The sequence below is a fragment of the Emydura macquarii genome, unplaced genomic scaffold (assembly GCF_026122565.2).
Source record: "Emydura macquarii macquarii isolate MOO-44397 ecotype Brisbane River unplaced genomic scaffold, CSIRO-AGI_Emac_v2 contig_2768, whole genome shotgun sequence".
NCBI lineage: Eukaryota > Metazoa > Chordata > Testudines > Chelidae > Emydura > Emydura macquarii.
In genome coordinates, this window is record NW_027132905.1 from 11,729,271 (window position 1) to 11,750,793 (window position 21,523).

A 21,523-nucleotide genomic window follows, 5' to 3' on the forward strand; every position below is an offset into this window, starting at 1 on the left:
ACAGCAAAATCTACAAAGAGTGCCGTTGCAACAAAGGGTATTCGAGTATCTCTGTACTTTTGAGAGCACACATCACCTCCCAAACATTTATTCTAATGTTACAGCTGTATTATAAAGGCACTTGTTAGACTTCTGCATAGCCTCAACAAACAAACTAAATGTCACTTATCAGCATGGTGATGTTATTTACCGAAAGCTCATCAGAACTTACAAAACGTTGTGGTCTATCACTCATACATACTTTGTTTGTTTAAGGAAGAGCTGCTGCAGTGGCCTGATCCAAACTATAAGGAAGACAATATTATTTATTAAATTCCCTCACCTGTAAGAGAATACAATCTGGGCTTGTTAGCACCTCTTCCCTTATTGACTGAGCAACTAATCAGCATGGAAAGGCTGTATAGACTGTTTAGTCTCAAATGCTAGGGATCAGTAATACCAGAATTTAGACGCGCTGCCAAGTTCAGTTTCAGGGATCAGTATTTCCCTTTGTCCCTCTCCCCTTCCCTCCCTTTTTTTTTTTTTTTTTTTTTTTGGGTACAAGTCCACATTGATCACAGATTATTCCAAGCAAGATTTGCACTGGTTTCTCTTCACACTATGAAAGAGTTCAGTGTAGCAATAGCAGCTGTGGCTAAACTGTTGTGTAGCATTATCAGATTAAATAACCACTTCATTATAGAGGTTACACCTGCCATTGCTCCTGGGCAGTATTGTACAGGTTCAGCCCGCTCTGTGAGGTCTGGTGTGGTTAGAGCTGGTGTTGGCAGGCTCACTATTTTGCCAGAGGCTTGGAGTGCGACATTCATATCTCTGTAAAGCCAGGCATAGGTCTCTTATAACCCCTGGGGAAAATGTGTTTTCAGTGGTGCTTACCCAAAGACTTTCAGCGCTCCTGCTTATCAAAGCCAGCCAGTAACATGTTTCTAGCAGAGAAGCAGCTTGTGCTATTAGACTGAGCATTGGACAAGGAATCAGGAACTCATTTCTCATCCTGGCTCTGTACTGATTGACCACGTGAGCTTGGGAAAGTTACTTAACTTTTGTGTCTGTTTCCTTATGGGAGATGGAGATAAAATACTGATTTCTCTACCTCAGGGAGTGCCATGAGAATCATAATTAATGACATTTGTGGAGGGAGTGGTTTGCTCTTTAGTGGAATGTTCTTTTGTGCCAATGTGTCACACCATGAGACAGCTGGATGCAGAATATGATTGCAACATGCCACAGGACAGGAGGGCTTGGTTTTCTTCTGTCCTACATCACTGCAGCTCCACTGACATCAGCAGTATTACTCCTGATTTATACTGGTATAAGTGAAAGCAGAACCTGGCTCCAGGCATACTCTAATATTTTAATGCAAGGTGAAATTTTGGTGGTGGAAAAAAGTTCTTCCTGAGCCCTTAGGCATGTTATTACCACCTAATTTTGTAATCAGAGAAACGGATTTTTTTTTTTTTTTTTTTGTACACAACAATCGATTCAGGATCCCTTTGCTGAGGGTCTGTATGGATGGCCTAGCTTCAGTTTCCACATCAACAGTCCTTACAAAGAAATGCCAGAGGCTAATTACAGAATATCCCCAAAAAGCTACGTAACTCAGCAAGACAGAGAACCTCTTCCGATAAAGTGAAAAAGCTTAGGTCTGCCCTCACCCCTCAAGTCTAAGCAGAACACAAATTGTTTTGGATTTAGCCTCCCTGAACATTCAAACCAAGGCTTAGCAGCTTTGTACGGCCCTGGACAAGAGAGAGGCAGGATTTTGGAAACTCAGCTGCTTTCCATCCACACCCAGACAATACATCATTTTGGGATGAGTTTGGCCACTGTTCATTCACGTTAAGATTCAAGCCCTCAGCTAACATCAAACCGCAACAATTGAGTCATATGGGAAAATGAGCCTATAACACTTTTGCTATGTGATCAGAAAGGTCCTGTTCCCAATGGCACTTGGCGGAGAGAGAGAATGGAGTATTTCAGACTGTGGACTCTCCTGCCTCTTTTGAATAGTGTATCTAACAGGCAATTTTTTTTCTGGTGAAACACAGCATTTTATGGCACTAAGAACTAAACCATGGCTGTTCTATAGCTGAGTGAAAGAATAAAAAGCATAAAAAGGATACTATGGAGATGTGAGGTTTGTTTTTTGGTGTAGGCTTTCCGTGCACAACTAAAGACCCGTCCCAACTTTTGCACACTACAAAATAGGTTAAGGTCTGATGTTTTGATAAATAGCTATAGCAAACCTTTCTAAGCTGACTTTTGCATTAGGTATCTCATTTAATTCTGCAATTTCTTGTATTAGGAAAAGGGTTTTTTTTTGTTTTTTTTTAAAGTATTAACTTATTCAAATATGCACATCTCTACACCAGTCAAAAACAAATCATAGTCCAAAGTGTGTATGGACTGTTCCAAGTGAACTCCACAGTGAGGGATAGGGGGAGTTCCTATGCCAAAATAGCCTAGTGGTTAATTAAAATCCTGGATAATGAACATCAACCATCTCAGAAAGATGGGATCCTCTTTGCCTCACTCAGGTCAGACCTCCCATACACCGTAACAAGTACCTTTTACGCAGATGTGCAGTAACACAGGAAATCATCTACTATAAGTAATTTGCCGGACTGTTTAGCCTTTAAGCAGTTTCCTGACAAGTCCTTCAGATACTGTTACCATCCAAGCAGTTTGAGATTCTGAGTCAGAATCAAAGCACGAGCATGAACTGAACGTAGGAGCACATGCATACATAGCAAAATAGTTTCCCATCGACGTGGTCATATCTCGCCTTCATTAAATGTGTGCCACAGAGGTTGGTTATATACCACAGTTAATAAAGCTTATTACAAACAAACAATCAGATCTAAATGTAAAGATGCACTGCTATCGACTAGCATCAGGGCATTTTCATATAATATTCCAACCTTTTATCACTACTTACTGCATATGTTGTGCAGATAATTGAAAAAAGAAGGTAGTTTATAGTTACACATTCAGCAGAACCTCAGAGTTACGAACTGACCAGTCCATCACACACCTCATTTGGAACTGGAAGTACGCAATCAGGGAGCAGTAGAGATCAAAAACAAAAAAATGGCAAATACAGTACAGTGCTGTGTTAAATGGAAACTACTAAAAAAATAAAGGGAAAGTTAAGAAAAGTTTTGACAAGTTAAGGAAACTGTTTCTGTTTGTTGCATTTAAATTAAGATGGTTAAAAGCAGCATTTTTCTTCTGCATAGCAAAGTTTCAAAGCTGTATTAAGTCAACGTTCAGTTGTAAACTTTTGAAAGAACAACCGTAACATTTTGTTCAGAGTTACGAACAACTTCCATTCCTGAGGTTTTCGTAACTCTGAGGTTCTACTGTATTAGGAAACTCCTGGCGTCAGACAAAGAAGAGATCCAGAAGTACAGCAAAAAAGAAGGGTTTTAGATTCATAATTCTTTTGTTTTTGTGCAGGTTTGAAAGAACAGATGTGCTGAAACTTGAAGCAAAAGTACATGGCTACAATGGGGTAATACTTCCCCTCTTTAATAATAGGAACGTAAGAACTGTCATAACATTGAGTCCTATCTACAACTGTGACCAATACCAGTGCTTCAATAGAAGGTGCAAAACCCCAAAATAGAGAATTATGCAGCAACATGCCTGTGGAAAAAGCCTTCTTCCAAACTCCAGAGAGTGCAAGCTTGACTTATGTTTTGAAGCATGGGGGTTGATGTTACCTATAAATTTTACTCAGTGTAATTGAAAATGGTATCCTATATCAATGCCTAATCCTTTTTTTGAATCCTACTAAGCTCTTTCGTCTTAGTATCCTGTGACAGCAAGTTCCACATGTTAACTATGCTTTATATAAAATGTTTCATTCTGCAGCAGTTTTAGATTTATTTTGCTGGCTTGTCTATGCAATTCTTTTTAACTTGTCTTCACTGCTTTTTAGTTCGACAACATAAGGGTGCACATGGTTCAATTATCTGTATTCTAAAAATTGCAGATGGGGGCCTTTAATTGTCTGCATTTGGTACTGCAGCACCCCCCCAGGAGTTTTCAGCAGATCTCCCATAGTCTTCCTCTGCTAGGCACGTAGTTATTATAACTGCATTCTTCCTCTTGAAAGATGTAGCCTCCAACAAGAATTAGAGTTTTCAAAAGTATTCATTTTCAATCCATCCATCAAGCTATGAGACTCCGGATTAATTTACCTTGATCAAAGTTCCATCTTTATTTTAAGACAATTATGTATTAGTCTGTCTTAAAAAAAATCCCCCAAAACTCATCCATTTATATTTAAAATATAATAAACGACAAGTAAAACTTGCCCCATTGCACGACAGGAACAGATGGTCACCTCCAAGGTAGGACCCAAGTGAGACAGTGAGAGGGGCAATCTCAGGTAAGCTGCCAGCTCTGAATTCACCACCACTGAAAAAAATAAAGAACCCAGCCTCTTCTTGGCCCCCCCTCCTGCTCCCACTGGCGTGCATGGGCATTTTATGATTGACTTTTATGGGAGCAGGAGCAGACAAATGGTGAGCAATGCAAGGGACATGCACTCGCCTAGGGTTTTTTCTTCACTGCCTGTAGAAGTTGAGATTCACCTCAGCAGTAAGTCTCCCAGCAAGTAATGCCCAGGATCTGGTACCTCAAGGAGTTTTCTTTGGTCATTGCTGGGGAATCGCAGGCTATGGGCCTGTGACTTTAAATGTCTCTCTCTGATCTAGGATATGTAAAAGGCACCCCAACGCTCTGGTGATGGGAGTCTCCAATGCACGTAGTGATAATGCGAACTCTGAACCCTCTCTGGAGCAGTCAGTTCACGTGCACAATCCCGGTCTCAATATGCACACAATAGTTGGTTCATTAATCCAAATTCCAGGCTCATTCTGTTCAATGGGAGCTTTGCTCCAGACTCCAGGATTTGGCAGTGTGGCGATCAAAGAAAGCTATGATTTGTTCCATGGGCCAGGTTACTGGCTCCACTTGGCTCTTTGCACCTTTCAGGTGCTCCAAAGGGAGCGGAAGCCTCCCTCGTTACACCTACCAGGGACTGCCCTCAGAATAGGGGAGCCTCCAGCACACACAGGGCCAGCATAGCTAGCTCCTACCCCTGGCCTCTCACAGCCCTACTGCAGGGCATGTGTTGAGGCAGGGACAGGAGCCAGAACAGGATGTGCTCTGGCTTGTCCCATCCAGTGTATAGCTAGGAGAGTTTACGGCAGCACCAATATAACCTGTGCCTGAGACAGAAAATCAGGGGCTGGTGTAGCAGCCCCCACTCTGCTATCAGGTTTTTATTCAGATCTATTTTAAAGAAGGCAGGGTAAAGGGTTACAGATGGAACTAGATTTATGGCTAAGGTAATGAATCAGGACACATGGCTTCATTTTTTCACTGAAAATATTTAGGTGTACGATGAAGTACCCTTTTAACAATTCACCTTTTAATTAAACCTACCTTTGGTACAATGAGGATTATTCCTGTAACTAGTTTATGTGTTTGCTTTTAAACAAAAATGAAAAATTGGCTTCTGTGTATTTCTACACATTTGGTTTGGTGCACAGAAAATGGAGTCTTAACAGGTATTTGTTTCAGGGGAAGTGGTCCTCTGATATAAACCTATAACCTCCAACCATCAATTCTATAGGTTTCAGATTGCTAGCTTTAGGCACTAGTGCATAAAACGTATCCCCACCATTAACGTATTACATTTAGTTGTCCTTTAAAATGGTTCCATTATCACTCAACACATCAACATATTATTTGCAGATAGAGAAGGATTCTGGAATTGCAATCCAATATTACCTGAAACTGAAAAATCAGGTACAAGCATAGAATTTGGGGACAGAGGAAGTTTTAAGAAAGGTTTTTAAACATGAGGCACATGTGTTATCATTGGGAAAACTGAACAAATAAGGGTTTTTTTGGCTATAAAAGTTTTCACCAATAATCTATATTAAAAAAACTATAAAGTAGTTATTGCTAAGAAATATTAGAATCCAGCTGATATGTTAAGGACATTAGAAACTTCTCTTGTTACAATCCAAAATCAAATTAAGAGGAACAAATCAAAATCCCATTACAATGGCATCTTAAGCAGCAAGCTGAAAATGTGACTCATGCTAACACACCCAAGTTTGTTCCTCTGCTACTTGGAAACTTTAACAGTGTAAGTGCTTATGACTACTTTATATGGGTTCTTAACCCCAGAGATTATTAGTATTTTGGTTTTAGTGCATGCCATGCATTAGCCTTAATTAGCAATTTATCTTTTAGTATCTTAGATTTCATTTGTAAAGAAACCTGTTCAAGAGAACTTGTCCAAATCAAAAGATACAGTACGTCTTAGTTCTTGCTATATACTCTCTTCTGTGCAATATATTGCAAGCATAAAGGTGAAAGCACCAATTAATTTCTTCTGCATGGGATGTTTTGGCCTTAATAAATCTTCTAATTAACATGTCTTCCTGATGTTATGGAGCACGCACTGGGAAGACTAAAAAAGCTACAGAAAGAACAAGAGAGAGTCAATATTTAAGTTGCAGGTAAATTGCATCAAATGTAGAGATCATGAAAGTCAAAGTAGCACAAAGCCTGGTAACATGCAGCGCAACACACATTTGACTTCAACAGTACATATCTGAGGAAGATTGCATGCTTATCTAGGCTTTATTTGGAATGGAGATTTTTAAATCAACTGGTAATGCTGGAGAAATGTGATCATCACCACACTGCAAAAATCACCCAAAATAAAGATACTCCACAGTGTGAAGGAAAGTGAAGTGGAGCCTGCCTGACTTGTACTTAAGTTTAACCACAATAGAGGACCACTGGAGACTAGCTAGTTCAATGAAAAAACAATTTTCTAAGATTAAGTACCAAGAGGGCAAACCTGTCTGTGCCTTAGAGACGTTATACAATTAACCACGATACAATTCTCCCTCTTAAATACCATAGGACTGGGAAGCAAGAAAGCTGGGTTTTGCTGCAGAGCCAGAAATAGGTTTGCTATGTGATCCATAGGGACCCGTTGTTTGATCTCTCATTTTCTATTTGCCCCATCTATAAACTGCAGATAATACCTACCTCATCTGGGTGTACAGAGGCTTAACATTCATTAATGTTTATAAAAAGCCTTGAGATCCTGGCAGGAAGGTGCTATAGAAATGCAAATTATTATTATAAAGGTTACTTGTGTGGGAAAATCCACTCCGAAATATTTTACCAGGTTCACCTTTAATTATCATCAATGCAGCTTCTAGAGAACTATGCACCCTCTGCCTTCGCCCCCCTTACACAGAGACTTTATAGGCCAAAGTTTCTTTAAATTCCAGTTTAGGATGTGGTTAGTCCCAGTTGCTGCCATCTGCTTGGGATTCCGTAGGAAGAGTGCCAATCTAGTTCTAGTATCTCCAACACTGCTATTCCTAACTCAGTGATCCAGGCAGCTTCTGGGATATTACCATCAAGGTTACCAAAGGCTGGTCAATGGTCATCTGTACACAGCACATACCTTCCTTCTTTCACGCATATCCATTCAAATCCCCAAAGCATCAACTATTGTGGAACTTTTTGTTTTTAAAGCTCTGGGTTCCAGGACAGCTTTGGCCAAAAACCCAACCTGAGCAAGTGTTACATGTTAAGGTCAAATTCTGACTGATGCTGGAATTAAGGTGGTTACTTATTAAGTGCAACCATAACTTCTGAGTCCAGTAGCTATGACAAACTGACCGAGACGAAGTACTCAAGTTATACTTGATTTAAGAGCTAGCACAGCTCCATGGCAGATTCATTCAGAAAGGGACACCAGTTAGATTTTTAATTAGCAAGTCTCTCCAAAATAATTCTGTGCATTTGTTTTCTAGGTTTGCTGAGTGAACTAAGAGCATGTTGTGTCCTGCTTAAGTGACTTCAATTAACATTGAGAGGAAGTGTCAATAGGAGACTAGATCCCTCACCTTTTCATGGAGATCTTGTAGTGAGAGTTGGGGCACCTTTACATCACAGAAACATTTGATAGATCTATGCTGACAGAATCACATAGTGAAAGACTGTTCATAAGCATCTTGAAAAGCAATGTTTGCCCAGCAGGAGAGAAACTTAAGTTGATACTTAAGAATTTTCCTCAAGATAAAAAAAGTATCTCTTTTGGTACACCACATGATGTATTTACTAGTTAGCTAGTTTTATTTCTTCAAGAGCCCAAATCGAAGTCATAACAGAAAAATACTGTATCTCGGTAAGCTTGCAATCATTACACTGTTATTTCATTAGGGAACCATTAGATGACGGAAGTTTTAGAAAAGTACTGTCAAATAAACGACACCACAAAACTCAAAATAAATGTGAGATTTAATAAAAGAAATAAGTACAAAGTGAACAAAAGAATTGAAAGTCAAAAAACAGTACGAATGACAAAGTGAATGAATGCAAGAATTTCTGGGAAGCATGTTGACTTTACAAAAGAGCAGTTCCACAGATTTCTCTGTATCGTTGCCAAATTAGAAACAAAAAAACCCAGTACCCACTTCTGTGTGGAACCTGCTCCATGCACACATAAAAAGTTTATAAAATTAAGAAACATCCAAAATACATTTTAACCTAAAAAGCAGAAAAATACATGGTAATGGGTGTTTAAATGATAGAAAATGGATACCTTTTCCATTAATGTCAACATTTTACAGATGTATGTTAAAAAAATAACCAGGAAAAATATTCTAATTGGATTGCTCATTTTGGATATAATTTCTGAAGCAATCTTAATTTTCTTCTAGCCTACAACAAGAGGTAAATCTTCAGCTTGGAATGAGGTTAGTGTCACATTATATTGATAACTTGTTAAATAAAAAGCAAGTACATAACTACCTTAATGCACCAAACATTTAAATTTGGTCTCAGACAAACATGAAAAATCAAGTACTAACCAAAGAAGCATATACTGACTTCTGTCGGGGGAGAATAGTATGGTCTATCAATTCAAGAGGTTAATAATGACCAAGATGAAGTTGAGGTCAGTATTTACTAAAACAATGATGTTCACCACAATATGAAGTCAATGTATATATAATAATCATAATAATAATAATTAATTAATATACTGTTACATACATTCTGAATGTCTTCAGAAATATCTGGAAGTCTCTCTATTATGGGTAGGAATTTTAAGTTTTTATTTTTATCATAATTATTTTTAACTAACATCCTAAAGGAAGGATAATTCAGCTCTAGGAATAAAAGTATTTCTGATCGCTGATGAGCCAATCAGGAAGAAAATATTTGCATAGATGATCTTGTTGGCTGCAGCATGAGATCAGGAGAACACTACTGACCGAAAAGCCAATCATGATGCATTCATTTGCATGTGTGATCTAGTTAGTTAACTTTATTCCAAACATCAGTGATGTTAGCCCTTGAGAAGGTAAAAATATAAACCAGAAGCTATTGCTTTACTCATGTGATTAGTCCACTGATTTTTATGGAATTTCTCAAACAAGTAAGGATTGCATGATTTTCTTCTAATTTGCCACATGACTATTTTCAGCCAGTCGTGCTAGGATTGTCGCGTATGTAACAATATGCTATATTCTTTGAGCATCTATTCTAGAAAACATATTAACCCTCAACATTTGACAGTAATTCTTTACAATATATTTAGTTTAAAGAGGCACAGCCTTAAAATTAAATGGTCAGATCTCAGCAAACTCCTGAATAAGTGTTAATACTCATTATTAACTCTCTTTTTAAAATGGCCTGTCTTTAAAAGTACCTGTATAATTTTCACGAGGTTCTTACTTACAAATATCAAGTAACACTGACATGATTTTCTATATATTCATATAAAAGGCCAACATCTGTATGAAAATATTTCAACACCTGAGCATGTATAAAAAAAGCTACTTTATCAGGATATGCAAGTTGAAGAACCTCAGTGTACGATACAGCTAAGTGCTATCTCTGAACAGACCTGCTAAAGGCTCAGATTACAAGGCTATATACCATTACTTAAAAGTCAAATAAAGAATTTGCTAGCACCTTAGCTTAAAGACTAAGAGATCTCTAAAAATGACAGAGGAAATGAATGCTAAATAAAATGGACATGCTCACAACCAACACTTAATTAGCCAGTGTCTGCTGAAAGGGTTAATTCAAACTCCAAAGGCACTAAGTGGAAGCTAGGATAAAATATTTGTTTTCTTTTTTTAGCCCAGCATCTGATGGAATTTTGAGTCTAACTATTTTTAGCTAAGACCACCATGACTAAATGAAAAAGGGACAATTTACCTGGCACACCCATACTCACCAATTACCTTGCCTACATCTTGCAAAGAGTGGGCCATTGGCTACTGCCTGAATAGGTAAGGTTGATCCCTATACAGCCCTGTGGGCCAAACAATGGTTTCCAAATATCAGAATAGTGTTAAAGAGAAAAATCTGTGAAAGGAAACCAATGGGACTTGGGGAGTACATTGCCCCACTTAGGATCAGGTTGCTTATTTTCATTACGCATACATTTATGGATACTTTTTTCACCCTGGAAACAATTTAAAAATTCAAGATGAATGATCAAACATCTTCTCCTTGACAGCAAAACACACTGGTTAAGTTACAAGAGGAGTTACAAAAATCCCATTGCTCCACATTATATAACAAATCCTAAGAAAAGGAAAATCTTCCTATTTAAATGTTCCATATTAACAGTAAAGAAAAATCAAAACGTTGTATGAATTTTATTGCCACTCTCTATATATTATGCACGGCACAAAGTGTTTAGAGAAATTAGATTTAAAAAAAAAAAAAAAAAAATGACCTGAGAGTAGGTTACTCAGCCTGGATCACTTGAGCCCTGTTAGGAAATTCAAAAAGTTGTTTTCAATTCTAAACTTATTAAAATTATGACTTTTGTTAGAAAAAATAAGAGTGTTCTTCACACTACCCATAACAAATGTGGGGGGGAAGAGGGAATCAAATCAGGAGCCCCATTAAGCATTAAAAATTAATGTAATCTGTAAAGTAACCGTTAATCAATTAGTAAAATTAGTTCTGATAAAGAATTATGGTCACTTTAGAAGTGCATGTTCACCATCAGGTCAGAAATGAAATAAACCTGCTCATTTTCAGGATTACTTGACTTTGTGTCAGAAAATTTACACAGTGTGAAGTTTACTTCCTTAAAAACTATTCATAAGTCCTGTATAGATAACAATAAATCGTTACTCTGCAAACACTGAAGAGGCTCATTTTCTCTTTCACTTTGGTCCACTCACACAATGTTATGACAGAAGTATCACAAGGTAGGAAACTCAAGAAACTTAACACATGAAAGTACAAAGTCCACTCTTGGCCTGTGTGTGATTAACTGAAAGAAACAAAAACAAACAAAAATAGCATGGATTAATGTTATGAAAATTAAACAAAATCAAATTCTAGTGAAAACATACAATGAAGAAGAGAGACCACAGATCTGGCATTTCAGGACTCACTGACAGAGTCTATGTCCTAAACTAACGGTGGTGCAAAAGCATAATCTGGTTGGTAACTGCATTTGTGAAAGACAACCTCCCTGTTAAAACGTTTTATCTGATTTGCAATTCTTGATCTCCGCTTCCTGATTTTACTAATCAAAGCTACTAAAAAACTGACTCTACTGAAATTTACAATCAAATGTCAGATTTAATGGGCCAATTTACATGAACTTCAATGAAACAGAATTAGTAAAGCATTTCTCCCAGGGATCCCTACTCTATCTCCCCTTTCCTTCTCTCTGGGCTCACTTATCTCCAGCTCCCAAAGGCCCACAGGATATCTATCCGTTCAAGAACAGAAGGATGGTCCTCTGTTCAGATGCCATGCCTACGTCCGCCAAAGGGGTTTCTGAAGCAACTCCAAGGGCTCCTTCTGTCGCATTCAAAGGTCCTGATTTCCTAATGCCTGCACTTAGCGTAGTCAGTGAATGTAAAACACTACCATTATGAGTTGGTGGCATTTTACTCTCTCTTTGCATTGATGTAGATGATTGCACAAATGCAGCATTCACAGAACTGGACTGTCAGTCCTTGCCAGTTATGGGAGTGGAAATCCAGACTCCATAATCCAACCCAGGCCCCTTTGTAGTTAGTACAAAGCACTATCACACGACTCAGCTTTACAGAGTGTCAGCCTGACTTAAGTTTTCCCCACACGTACCACTTCCCCAAGGTTAATATGAAGAGCATTACTCTAAAATCATACTAAAAATATATGTGACAACCAAACAGCACAATCAGGAAAAAGCATCAAAGCATGTTTTCAGTAGTATCCACCAGAGGTCTCTGTTTGCACAGGTAAAAACTATCTGGAGTCCAGCACTTTGCTAGTTGAGCTTTTGGCGAAACATCCAGTTAAAGACACTGGATAACTAGGAATTTAAACACACAACTTCCATTCATTTCAATGGGTCTCGTGTGGCTAAATTTCCTAGTTCTCTTGGAAAAATGTTAATTACTAAGAATATTATAACTAGATCTGGGCAGGAAACTGTTTTTCTATCCCATCGAGTTTGAAAAATTTTCCCATGCCAAATCAGGATAAAAAAATCCAATCTCAAATTTTCATAAACTGACAAACCCAAAATATTTTTTGTTTGGGTCAGTCAAAAACATTTGGGTTAATTAAAATATTTCCTTTCACTTCAACTTCTTCTCTTTTTAAAAAAACTGTTTAGTATAAATATTGTTAAATATTATTATTATTGTTAAATATTGAAAGGAAAAGTCATTTTGACCCAAACCCCCAAAACCTTTTGTTTAAATAATGTCAAAAGGGGATGTTTCAACAATTTTGAAATGTTTTTCCACAACAGTTTTTTAAGTCGGGAAATTCGTCAAATTGACGCTTTCTTGCAAGCGGCTTTAGTTTTGACAAATCAGCATTTTTTGGTGAAAAAATATTTTGTCAAAATATTGCTGACCAGCTGTAATTATAATATTCCCCATAGGGGTAGAGCTGGATGGGATGGGTTGAGACATATGGTTAGATTAATGCTCCCCCACATTTCCATGCAACAATGGTATTATTTTAAAAAAAAAGGATGGAAGCACCATTCCAGACAATACTCAAAAAGGTACAGTAAGGAGAGTTGGCAGGGAATGGGGGATGGAACCTTTTCCGGCTTGAGATTCTATACCACACAATCCTGCCTGAGCAGAAAACATTTTGCTATCCTGTACAAATGGCATTCTGGAACTTGCCCCCGTATTTATTGGCTGACAATGGCTTCTACAGCAGGTGTACAAGCAAAAAGGTGATTTTTTCAAAATGTCAAACTCAACCTGGAATCTGTGACTCAAGTTAGAATCTTTCTAGTTTTTCCCTCACTGTTTAGTATTAAAGACCCCAGAACTGGAACTTATTTAATAAGCCTCTTGATGTACAAACCACAAAAGAATCGAGCTCGCTTTCTCAGCAGTGCGTTCAGAAGTACTTACGTCAGCCAGAATAAATAGCCTTTAATTTATTCAGTCAGATTCTTACTCAGTTCATCTGTTGTCATTTTTACACAGTCCCCTTCTGACTGTAACCACCTTATAATGACAGTGGCAAAACTCAGACTATTCAGTCATGAGCTAATGACAAGCGTGTTTCAAATCACATCTCAGATCGACTGTTTAAATAATGAAGCATATAAAATCTATTTTGACCAGTTACAGAGAGCTAGATAATGCATCATGGATGAGATGCAAGCCTGTATAGTTTCTGCCTGCCCCGCATGCAGCCACCAACACTACAGCTGAGGAATACAATTAACTCAGGTCCCATATTCCAATAAATGAATGAAGTCATAAGTATATGTAAATTAACTTGTCTGTGGTTTTTTAATGAAATAATAAACACTGCAAAATTATTAGAAAGAAGCTGATTCAGCAAGTGCCAAGTCACCCAGAATTTAAATGTTTATTTTAAATGCATCTCTGCATGTGGGGGCTCATTAAACAATAATAAGCTGTGCAGGTAGGCAGGCCTGCCAACTCCCCCGCACAGTTTAATGTACCTCTTTATCCTTAGCATCCTCTACTATTCCAGCACTGACTCACACAACTCTGCTGATGCAGCACAGGACAGGATGCAACACAACCTGTTATTCCTGTACTGATACAGCTCTTGAGCAGAGCTGTTAAAAAAGGCCACATTGTGTGATGCTAAAGATGATTAATTATAACTCCTAGGTCGTGAAAGCAATGTCATCAAATCAACGCACTAAGCTGTGACTGTCTTAACTGCATTTAGTAGCATCCTCCAGTCACAAAATGTACAGAACACTATGCAACACTCAGAGCTGCAACAAAGAAGGCTATTTAACCATGAACTATACTCACTATATCCAAGGGCAGAGTATCAAGTCATTCCGGTGTTAAAGATTCTTTATACTGTAAGGGCAGGGCCAGATTCTGATCTTATATCCGTTTCAGTTTACACAAGTGTAACTGAGAACAGAATTAGGCCCTTTGTCTAAAAATCCCCATGATATTATTCAATGATTTTAATGCAGAATCATTGCTAACATTTGAAGGATATAAATAAATTTAGGACAAAGATCTCCATCCCTAGAGGATTTTAAGGTGTGGCTTGACAAAGCCCTGGCTGGGATGATTTAGTTGGGGCTGGTCCTGCTTTGAGCAGGGGCTTGGACTAGATGACCTCCTGAGGTCCCTTCCAACCCTAATCTTCTATGATTCTATGATCTCAGAGATGCACAAGCACCTTAACTTGTGTGTGCACAACATCGAAATGGACAATCCCTTTCACTGTAATATAATATTTTATAATCATCTTTTGGATTCTAGCTCCCGATAGGATGTGCACAAAGCATGCCGGACAGAACCAGAATTGGATTTTACTGCACCAGGAAAATGTTAATCAAAAGTAAACACTAAAAATAGAAAGAGTCTTCCTGGGGAGGAAACAAACTACCTACTGAAGTGTTAGTGAACACTGTACTGTAGTTAGCATCATGGGGATAATATACTGGCCTGTAGCACAATATTTCATAGGCAACCTCAAGAGGAAACCTGAATTATCATTGCTACACCTGATCTTTTTCTTTTCATCATTAAAATTATCAGTCACTGTTACCACCAGCTTGCTCTGAATCCTCTGGAACATAAAGAGAAGGTTTAAGTTCCTCTGTGCATGAAAAAACAGCATAAGATGTTAGAACAGCAGAGAAATATAGCAGTTTGTAGGGTGAACTCTTTTCCATTTTGTTCCCAATCCTACACTCACTGAAGATTGACTTCAATGGGAGCAGGAGCAGGCCATTTGCTTCCCTTGTTTCCCCCTGTCACTTGCATAGGGCCATATTCTGAAAACCATTATCCCCACTGTTGAGCAACCTTCCTCCAGAAGCATTACCACTGAAGTCAGGGGGACTACCTAAAATGCTAGTCACAAAGGTACCAGAGTCAGACCCAGAGAGGCCAAGAAAAATCTTCTTCATATCTAAGGGTCAGTGATTCAGAATAGCAGGAACAAGAACCAAGCAGCCATGATGAATTGACACCTTCCCTTCACTCTTAGCTGCCTTATTTTTTTATTTATTTTTTTTACTCTTTACAGTCCAGCAAAGCCAACACCCCTTCAGCATCCTACCAAACAAACACAGTCCCAAACCTTGCAGCTCACAGTAACGTTATTGCACTGCCAGAGGCCATGACTGAAGGACACTGCACTATTTGGTGGTTTTGGAATCTCCTGGGCAGGAGAAGCAGCTCATTTCCCTGAGGCTAAAAAGGCTAAGCCAGTCCCTTGAACTGGCCAGTGACAAGGTGGGCACCAATCTCCGCCTGACTCTCCCATTCCTAACAGGCCTGAAAAGGGAGAAGTCCATTTCCTCTTCAGTCACCAAGGTGCCTACAAGGCAGTGCCAGGGGGCAGATATAACCTGATCCTTTCAGGAGGATCGGAAGGTTGCTGGCTTAAGATTTAAAAAGCCCTCTTTAATTTATTAGCTTTTGCAAAGTGCTCGAATATCTTCATTCATGTGGTGTTTCGTTGTGTGTGCGTCTATCTAAAAGGACCAAGTGGTTGAAAGAATAAAATATTTTGAATGGCTGGAAAACACACACAATGTCTCGGCAACGTGAAAAAGATCCAAGTTAAACAACTTACTTTTTCTTGTCTTTATCCTTCTTCAGCGGCTGCTGTGAAGTAGCTTGCAAGGACTGAGACTGCAGGGTTTCGACAGCTACTTTCCGTCTGTTGAAGGCATTCATCTCCTCCTCCAGTTCCCTCCTCTTCTCCTCCACCTTCCTCTTCTCTTCCTGATGTATCCTCTTTAAATGCTCAAACTTTTCGTGTAGCTGGTAGAAGACAGACCCCATGAGCATTGCCTCCATGACCATCTGCAGGATATTGCCCCAGGTGCCACTTCTAACCAAGCAATCACAGACTCTTGCTGCTGTGCAGAGTCCCACTGAGGTCACAGAGATTCAAACACAGGATTACGGGTCTGAAATTGCTGATCTCTCTGCAGGACAGGGGCCTATCAATCTGCTCATTATAATGTATAACAGCAAGAAGAGAAGGGTGGTCGTAGGGCGAGGGCCCTGGATTGGGACTCAAAAGATTGTGGTTTAATTCCCAGCTCTACCACAGGCTTCCTCTGTGACCTTAAGTCATGGGACTAAAAGCCTGATTTTCACAGTTCCCATTGGTATCAACAGGTGCTGTAAGTGCTCAGCTCCTCTGAAAAGCTGGCCTTAATTTTCAGAAGCATCAAAGTGGCTTAGGAGCGTATGTCCCCACTGATCCTCAGTGGGACTTATGCAATTATTCCCATTGTACAGAAGGGGAGGGAGGCACAGAGAATAACATTTTCAGAAGAATCTAAGACTCCACTGACTTTCAATGGGACTTATGCTTCTAAGTCGCTTAGGGCTTGTCTACATAGTATTTTGGAGTGAGCCCCTCCTCCCCCAGCCTGGGTCAACAGACTCAGGTAGCAGGACTTGCACTAGTGCTTTAAATATAGCTGTGCAGTTGCAGGTTGGGCTGGATCTCAGGCTCTGAAGTCCACCTACTCCCTAGGTTTCAGAGAGTGAGCTCCCACTCACTCCAAAATGCTGCATAGACATACCCTTCAGTGGTCTTCAAAATGTCATCCTCTGTGCCTCCCTTGATTTGTACCACGGGAATAATTTCCTACCACGCTGGGCTACTGTGGGGATAAATTCAGTAACATTCATTGTGAGGTGCTCAGATTCTACAGTGATAGGGCCCATGTGGGCGTCTAACTAGATACTAATGCACATATTTGAGACCTATGCTCGGTGCTGGGATATGCTACTTGGAGATGCTGTTAGGTTACTGTGATTGCTGTGCTCAGCTCACATCTTTCAAGCGCTCACACTTCATCCACATTTGGACCTCAGAGCTGAACGTGGGGCTTGGGCTCATTTCGCAGGTCTCTGATACACCCACCTCTCTTTCCTTCTCTTTCAGTTCCGATTCAGTCTCCTTGACTTTATTAACAAACATTTGCCTCATTTCTTCCTCTTTCTTCTGCAGCTCACCAAGGAACTCTTTTCTTTTGGTCTCATAGGTTTCTTGAAGGCTAGATAAAAAGCAAATGAGAAACTACGGTATTACTCAATATAGTGACCAGCAAGGCTTTGCCCTGCTAAACTGTTCGAAGGCAGAGGGGCTGGGGAAGAGAAAAATATCTCAAATCAGCAGAGAGGTTCAAAATCAGTGTTAGCAGTTCTCAATCTAATGGTCTGATGTTGCAAGCTCTCTGCCCAATGGGATTCCAGCTGACGGAAGGTTTGCGGGATCACTACTGGAATGCTACTGGAAACGGACTGGGGCGATGAAGGTCACTCACCTGAATGGCTGGCTGTCAGGATCTGTGTCCTTGAACCCCATCTCCTCCAGTTTACACCGTCTGTATAGCTCATAGTGGCGGGTGTGCGTCTGTTCCCGAAGATCTTCCATGTTGACGCGAATCAGCATTTCTCGCAATTTCACAAAGTCACAGTGACTTTCATTTTCGACTGATTAAACAGAAGGGAAGAAATTCAGCAAACTTGGGGGGAGGGTTGAGGGAACGGGGAGGAATGCGGGCAGGAGAGATTAACCACAGTCAGGTCCTCTCTCAGGGAATTTGTACCGCTGGTGCAAAAGCGAAGCTTTCCAACAGGAGAGCATTGCAGAAGCAGGACCTTTCTATTCTGGAAGAATCTGCCTCGGCAGGACTCTGCTCCTTACAAGTGTGCAAGGTTACAGGGGTAGGCCAGCATTTCTGAGAACTAGGGTCATGAGCACAAAGGAATTAATGACCATTCAGTGGGAGGACCTATGGGATTTGGTGCCTTCCATACACAGCAGTCCATTGTCACAGAAGGGTGATGAGGCATGCACAATTCTGGGAGCAATTCTGTCACCAAGACTCTGCTCCATTCAGGGAAAAGAGGAAATAAAATCCAGGAAAAATATATTTCCCTTCAACCTGGTTCTATGTGCCGTTCTGAGCTGTCAATTCGACAGCATGGGGCTCAGGTGAAAGATCCTGCCCAGACTAACAGCACACATTTTGAGAGGGGCTCCAAAAGAAGGAGCAGCGCTCAGGGAGGGCACATGTACTTCACTAATCATCCCAGCGGCCGCAGCGCAACACTGAGTGAACACCTCCAAAAGCACCCTGAACAAATGAACACATATTGAGCCAGGGAGGCTTACAGTCCCCCACCTAGACATTCAACACAGAGCCACCATTGCTGGAAGAGACAGAAGCAGAAAGACCATCAGGAGCAGATGGAGTTCCCACCCTGCTCTGAGAAGAGCTCACACACACTGTATAAAGTCGCCCCTCCTTCCACCAGTTGTATCATTGGTTACAACAGCTCATCATAAACTTCAGCCGAAGCTTTCTCCCTAAAATTGGCTGCACCTAGGGTTTTCCCTGCTGCAACCTCTCTGACCCAGACCTTAGGTCTCTCTGCTCATGAAAGAGACTCAGAACTTTTCCCCAGCCTGGTTGGAGCAAACTGAATGCACCTGCCAGTATGACCCAGCAGTAACCACACAACACCATCAGGCAGCGTTCAAGCACCCGATAACTTGATTCAACAAAGGAGCCCTGAATGATGATGCAGAGTCCTTGGGTCTTGTGCCCAACACATTGGCATGGAGGCGGGAGGGGCATGTGCAGAAGAGAGCACAAACAAGCACGCACACCCAAGGGAGGGTTCACAGCTCTGAAACGTGCCCTGCTGTTGATTTCCTTACCTTGCACCACCCCCCATGGGTACTGCCGGGCTCTCACCAGCTTGTTTCCAACTTTCACCTCTTCCATGCTGCCAACAACAGCGAAGGGCAGATGTGCCTGGAAAAGAATCAGCCCAGGGGGATTGAGTGCACATACTAGAATCTCTCACAGGCATCAGTCTGACAAAGCTGCCACGAGCCTCTTCTAGCCCGGGCACAAATGATTTTGAAGCAAATTTTATCTCAAGCACAGAATCTTCGTCACTCAGAGTGAAAACAATCTCCACTATGAAGCGGCATATGGCACCCTGCACGCCCAACACCTGCCTGCCATGGAGCTGTGCATTGCGGCCTGGAGCCAGAGCATGGCACAGCAGGTTCAGGTAATAGATTTGGCACTGAGCCAGTCAGAGAAAGATTTTATTAATGCCGTGGACAGTTACTTCCAAACTACAGCTGTTCCCAATACATAAAGGTCACTGGCTTCCATGGCTAGCAAGCAGAGGCCCCTCCCTGCCAGACTGTTCTTATTACACAGAGGATGGGACTGTGCTTTCCTTGACGAATGTACAAACAAAGATGTTTTTAGTGGTGATTTGCACAGCCACTCATGTGAAGGCACACGCTGGGGCATTTGCAGGACACATCACACACTAGTTTCGTTGTTAGAGATATGTTGTCCAAGAGTAGGGTTAAAAATCGCAACACATTTAGGGAACATGGCATCAAGATGATGTCATCAGCTTTGTATGTGCAGTAAAGGAGGCCACTGGCTGACTCCCCTTCTCCCAGCACAAAGGACTGAATGTCTTCTTACACAGAGACATACAGGCATTGTCAGTGTCTCTGTCCCACCCCAAGGCAAATATCAATTAGAGAACATGGGTTTCATTTTCACTACTCTCCTCACATCACTGCTTTTTCCTCTGTTGCGGCACTAATGTTGGAGGCTGGAAAGCCATGCTGCAATAAATGCTATGGCGATTATCATTGCACAATGACCATCACCAGCCACACACGGCAACCCCTTCTGCCTAAGCACCAGATAGCTGATCTTACCCAAATACCAGCACATGCAGAGTTTTAGTGTTAGATACAAGACTGGTTTGATTACCCCAGGTCTGCCAGCAAAGCTCTCAATGGTAAATGGGAGCTTAGTGTTTTCTGTGCTCCTTTTTTCAGCTAAAAGCTAGTGTTATTTTAGTGACAACCAGATGGGGTGGTTATTATGCTCCAAGTTACAGCCAGTATCCAGAGGTCACCACACCGTTAAACATATTGCAATCTTGGTTTGCTTCCCAGTAATTTCAACAGGAAGGGCTAGCAGAAGTTCTTAATTAACAGTAAGAAGTAAGACTCAAAAGTAGAGCTCATGGGGAGCTGTTCCCTCTCCCTCTCCCCTGAATAATTTTGACGAAAACAAAATAATTTTCATTTTCATCAACATTTTTCTGCATTTTTCAAGTTTTTGTCCAAAAAAACCAAACAAACCAGCAACCAAAACCCAAAGTATTTCAGCCAATGGGACAAACAGTTTTTGTTTCATTGCAAATTTTTGCCCGATTGGTTGAAGTTTTTCCGTTTTTGATTGCCGGGAACCCTCTAAAAAATTCCCATTTTTGTTTTTTTGATGAGAGACCAGAACATTTAAGCAAAAATGGAAATGCACTGTGGAAAAAGCTTTTTATTAGTTAAAAAACCCCAAGCCAACAAAAAACACACCATTTCAAATGAAAATTTTCAACCAACTCTAGTCAAAAGCACAGTTCAGATTCAGTGCCCACTTCATAGAAATTAGCAAGACTCACACTCACTTAAACCTGGGCTCAATTTGGCATTCAGAGTTTAAAAAAAACAAACACCACAGCAGAGTACAATCATCCCTATTTTTATTTTAAGTTGAGCTCAATCTATTTGGCCTTCTTGGTTTAGGAGATTGTAATATACATCTGCTCTGTAGCTGGTTGAAATTTTTCATTCAAAGCTCCCCCCCATGAAAAATGACCTGTTTAAAAAAGAAAAATTAACAATTCGCAAAGTTTCCTGTTTCAAAGTTTTTTGGGTCTTCAACAAAAAATTAAAATTAAAAAAGTTTCAGTTTGTCTCCTCTCTCTCCAACCCTTCTCCATTTTCTCTTTTTTTTTCATTTTGTCTCTGAAAAAAGGATGGGGAAAACCCCAAACCTCAAAAACTGAACACTTCTCTGTTTTCTTATCCCTAATGTCAGAAAATTTTAAATTTTTTCTAAATATTTAAAAAACAAAAAAATTTGCAACACAAATTA

General features: G+C 40.2%; 1 protein-coding gene across 3 annotated transcripts in view; it reads right to left on the reverse strand.

The window, feature by feature from the left end:
• The window catches only part of SEPTIN8 (septin 8), a 66,486-nt gene that overhangs the window by 2,747 nt on the left and 42,216 nt on the right, over positions 1–21,523 (reverse strand). Inside the window, exons 6-10 of one of the 3 annotated variants that reach the window (XM_067566463.1) lie at positions 19,261–19,357; positions 17,858–18,026; positions 17,455–17,587; positions 16,144–16,334; positions 6,367–6,505 (exon numbers count right to left, since the gene is read on the reverse strand). In XM_067566463.1, the coding sequence (XP_067422564.1) occupies positions 6,451–6,505; positions 16,144–16,334; positions 17,455–17,587; positions 17,858–18,026; positions 19,261–19,357 (645 nt within the window). In that variant the 3' untranslated portion in view covers positions 6,367–6,450. Of the gene's footprint in view, positions 1–6,366; positions 6,506–8,334; positions 11,357–16,143; positions 16,335–17,454; positions 17,588–17,857; positions 18,027–19,260; positions 19,358–21,523 lie in introns of those variants that run through there. The other 2 variants (XM_067566465.1, XM_067566464.1) reach the window with 2 other exon arrangements.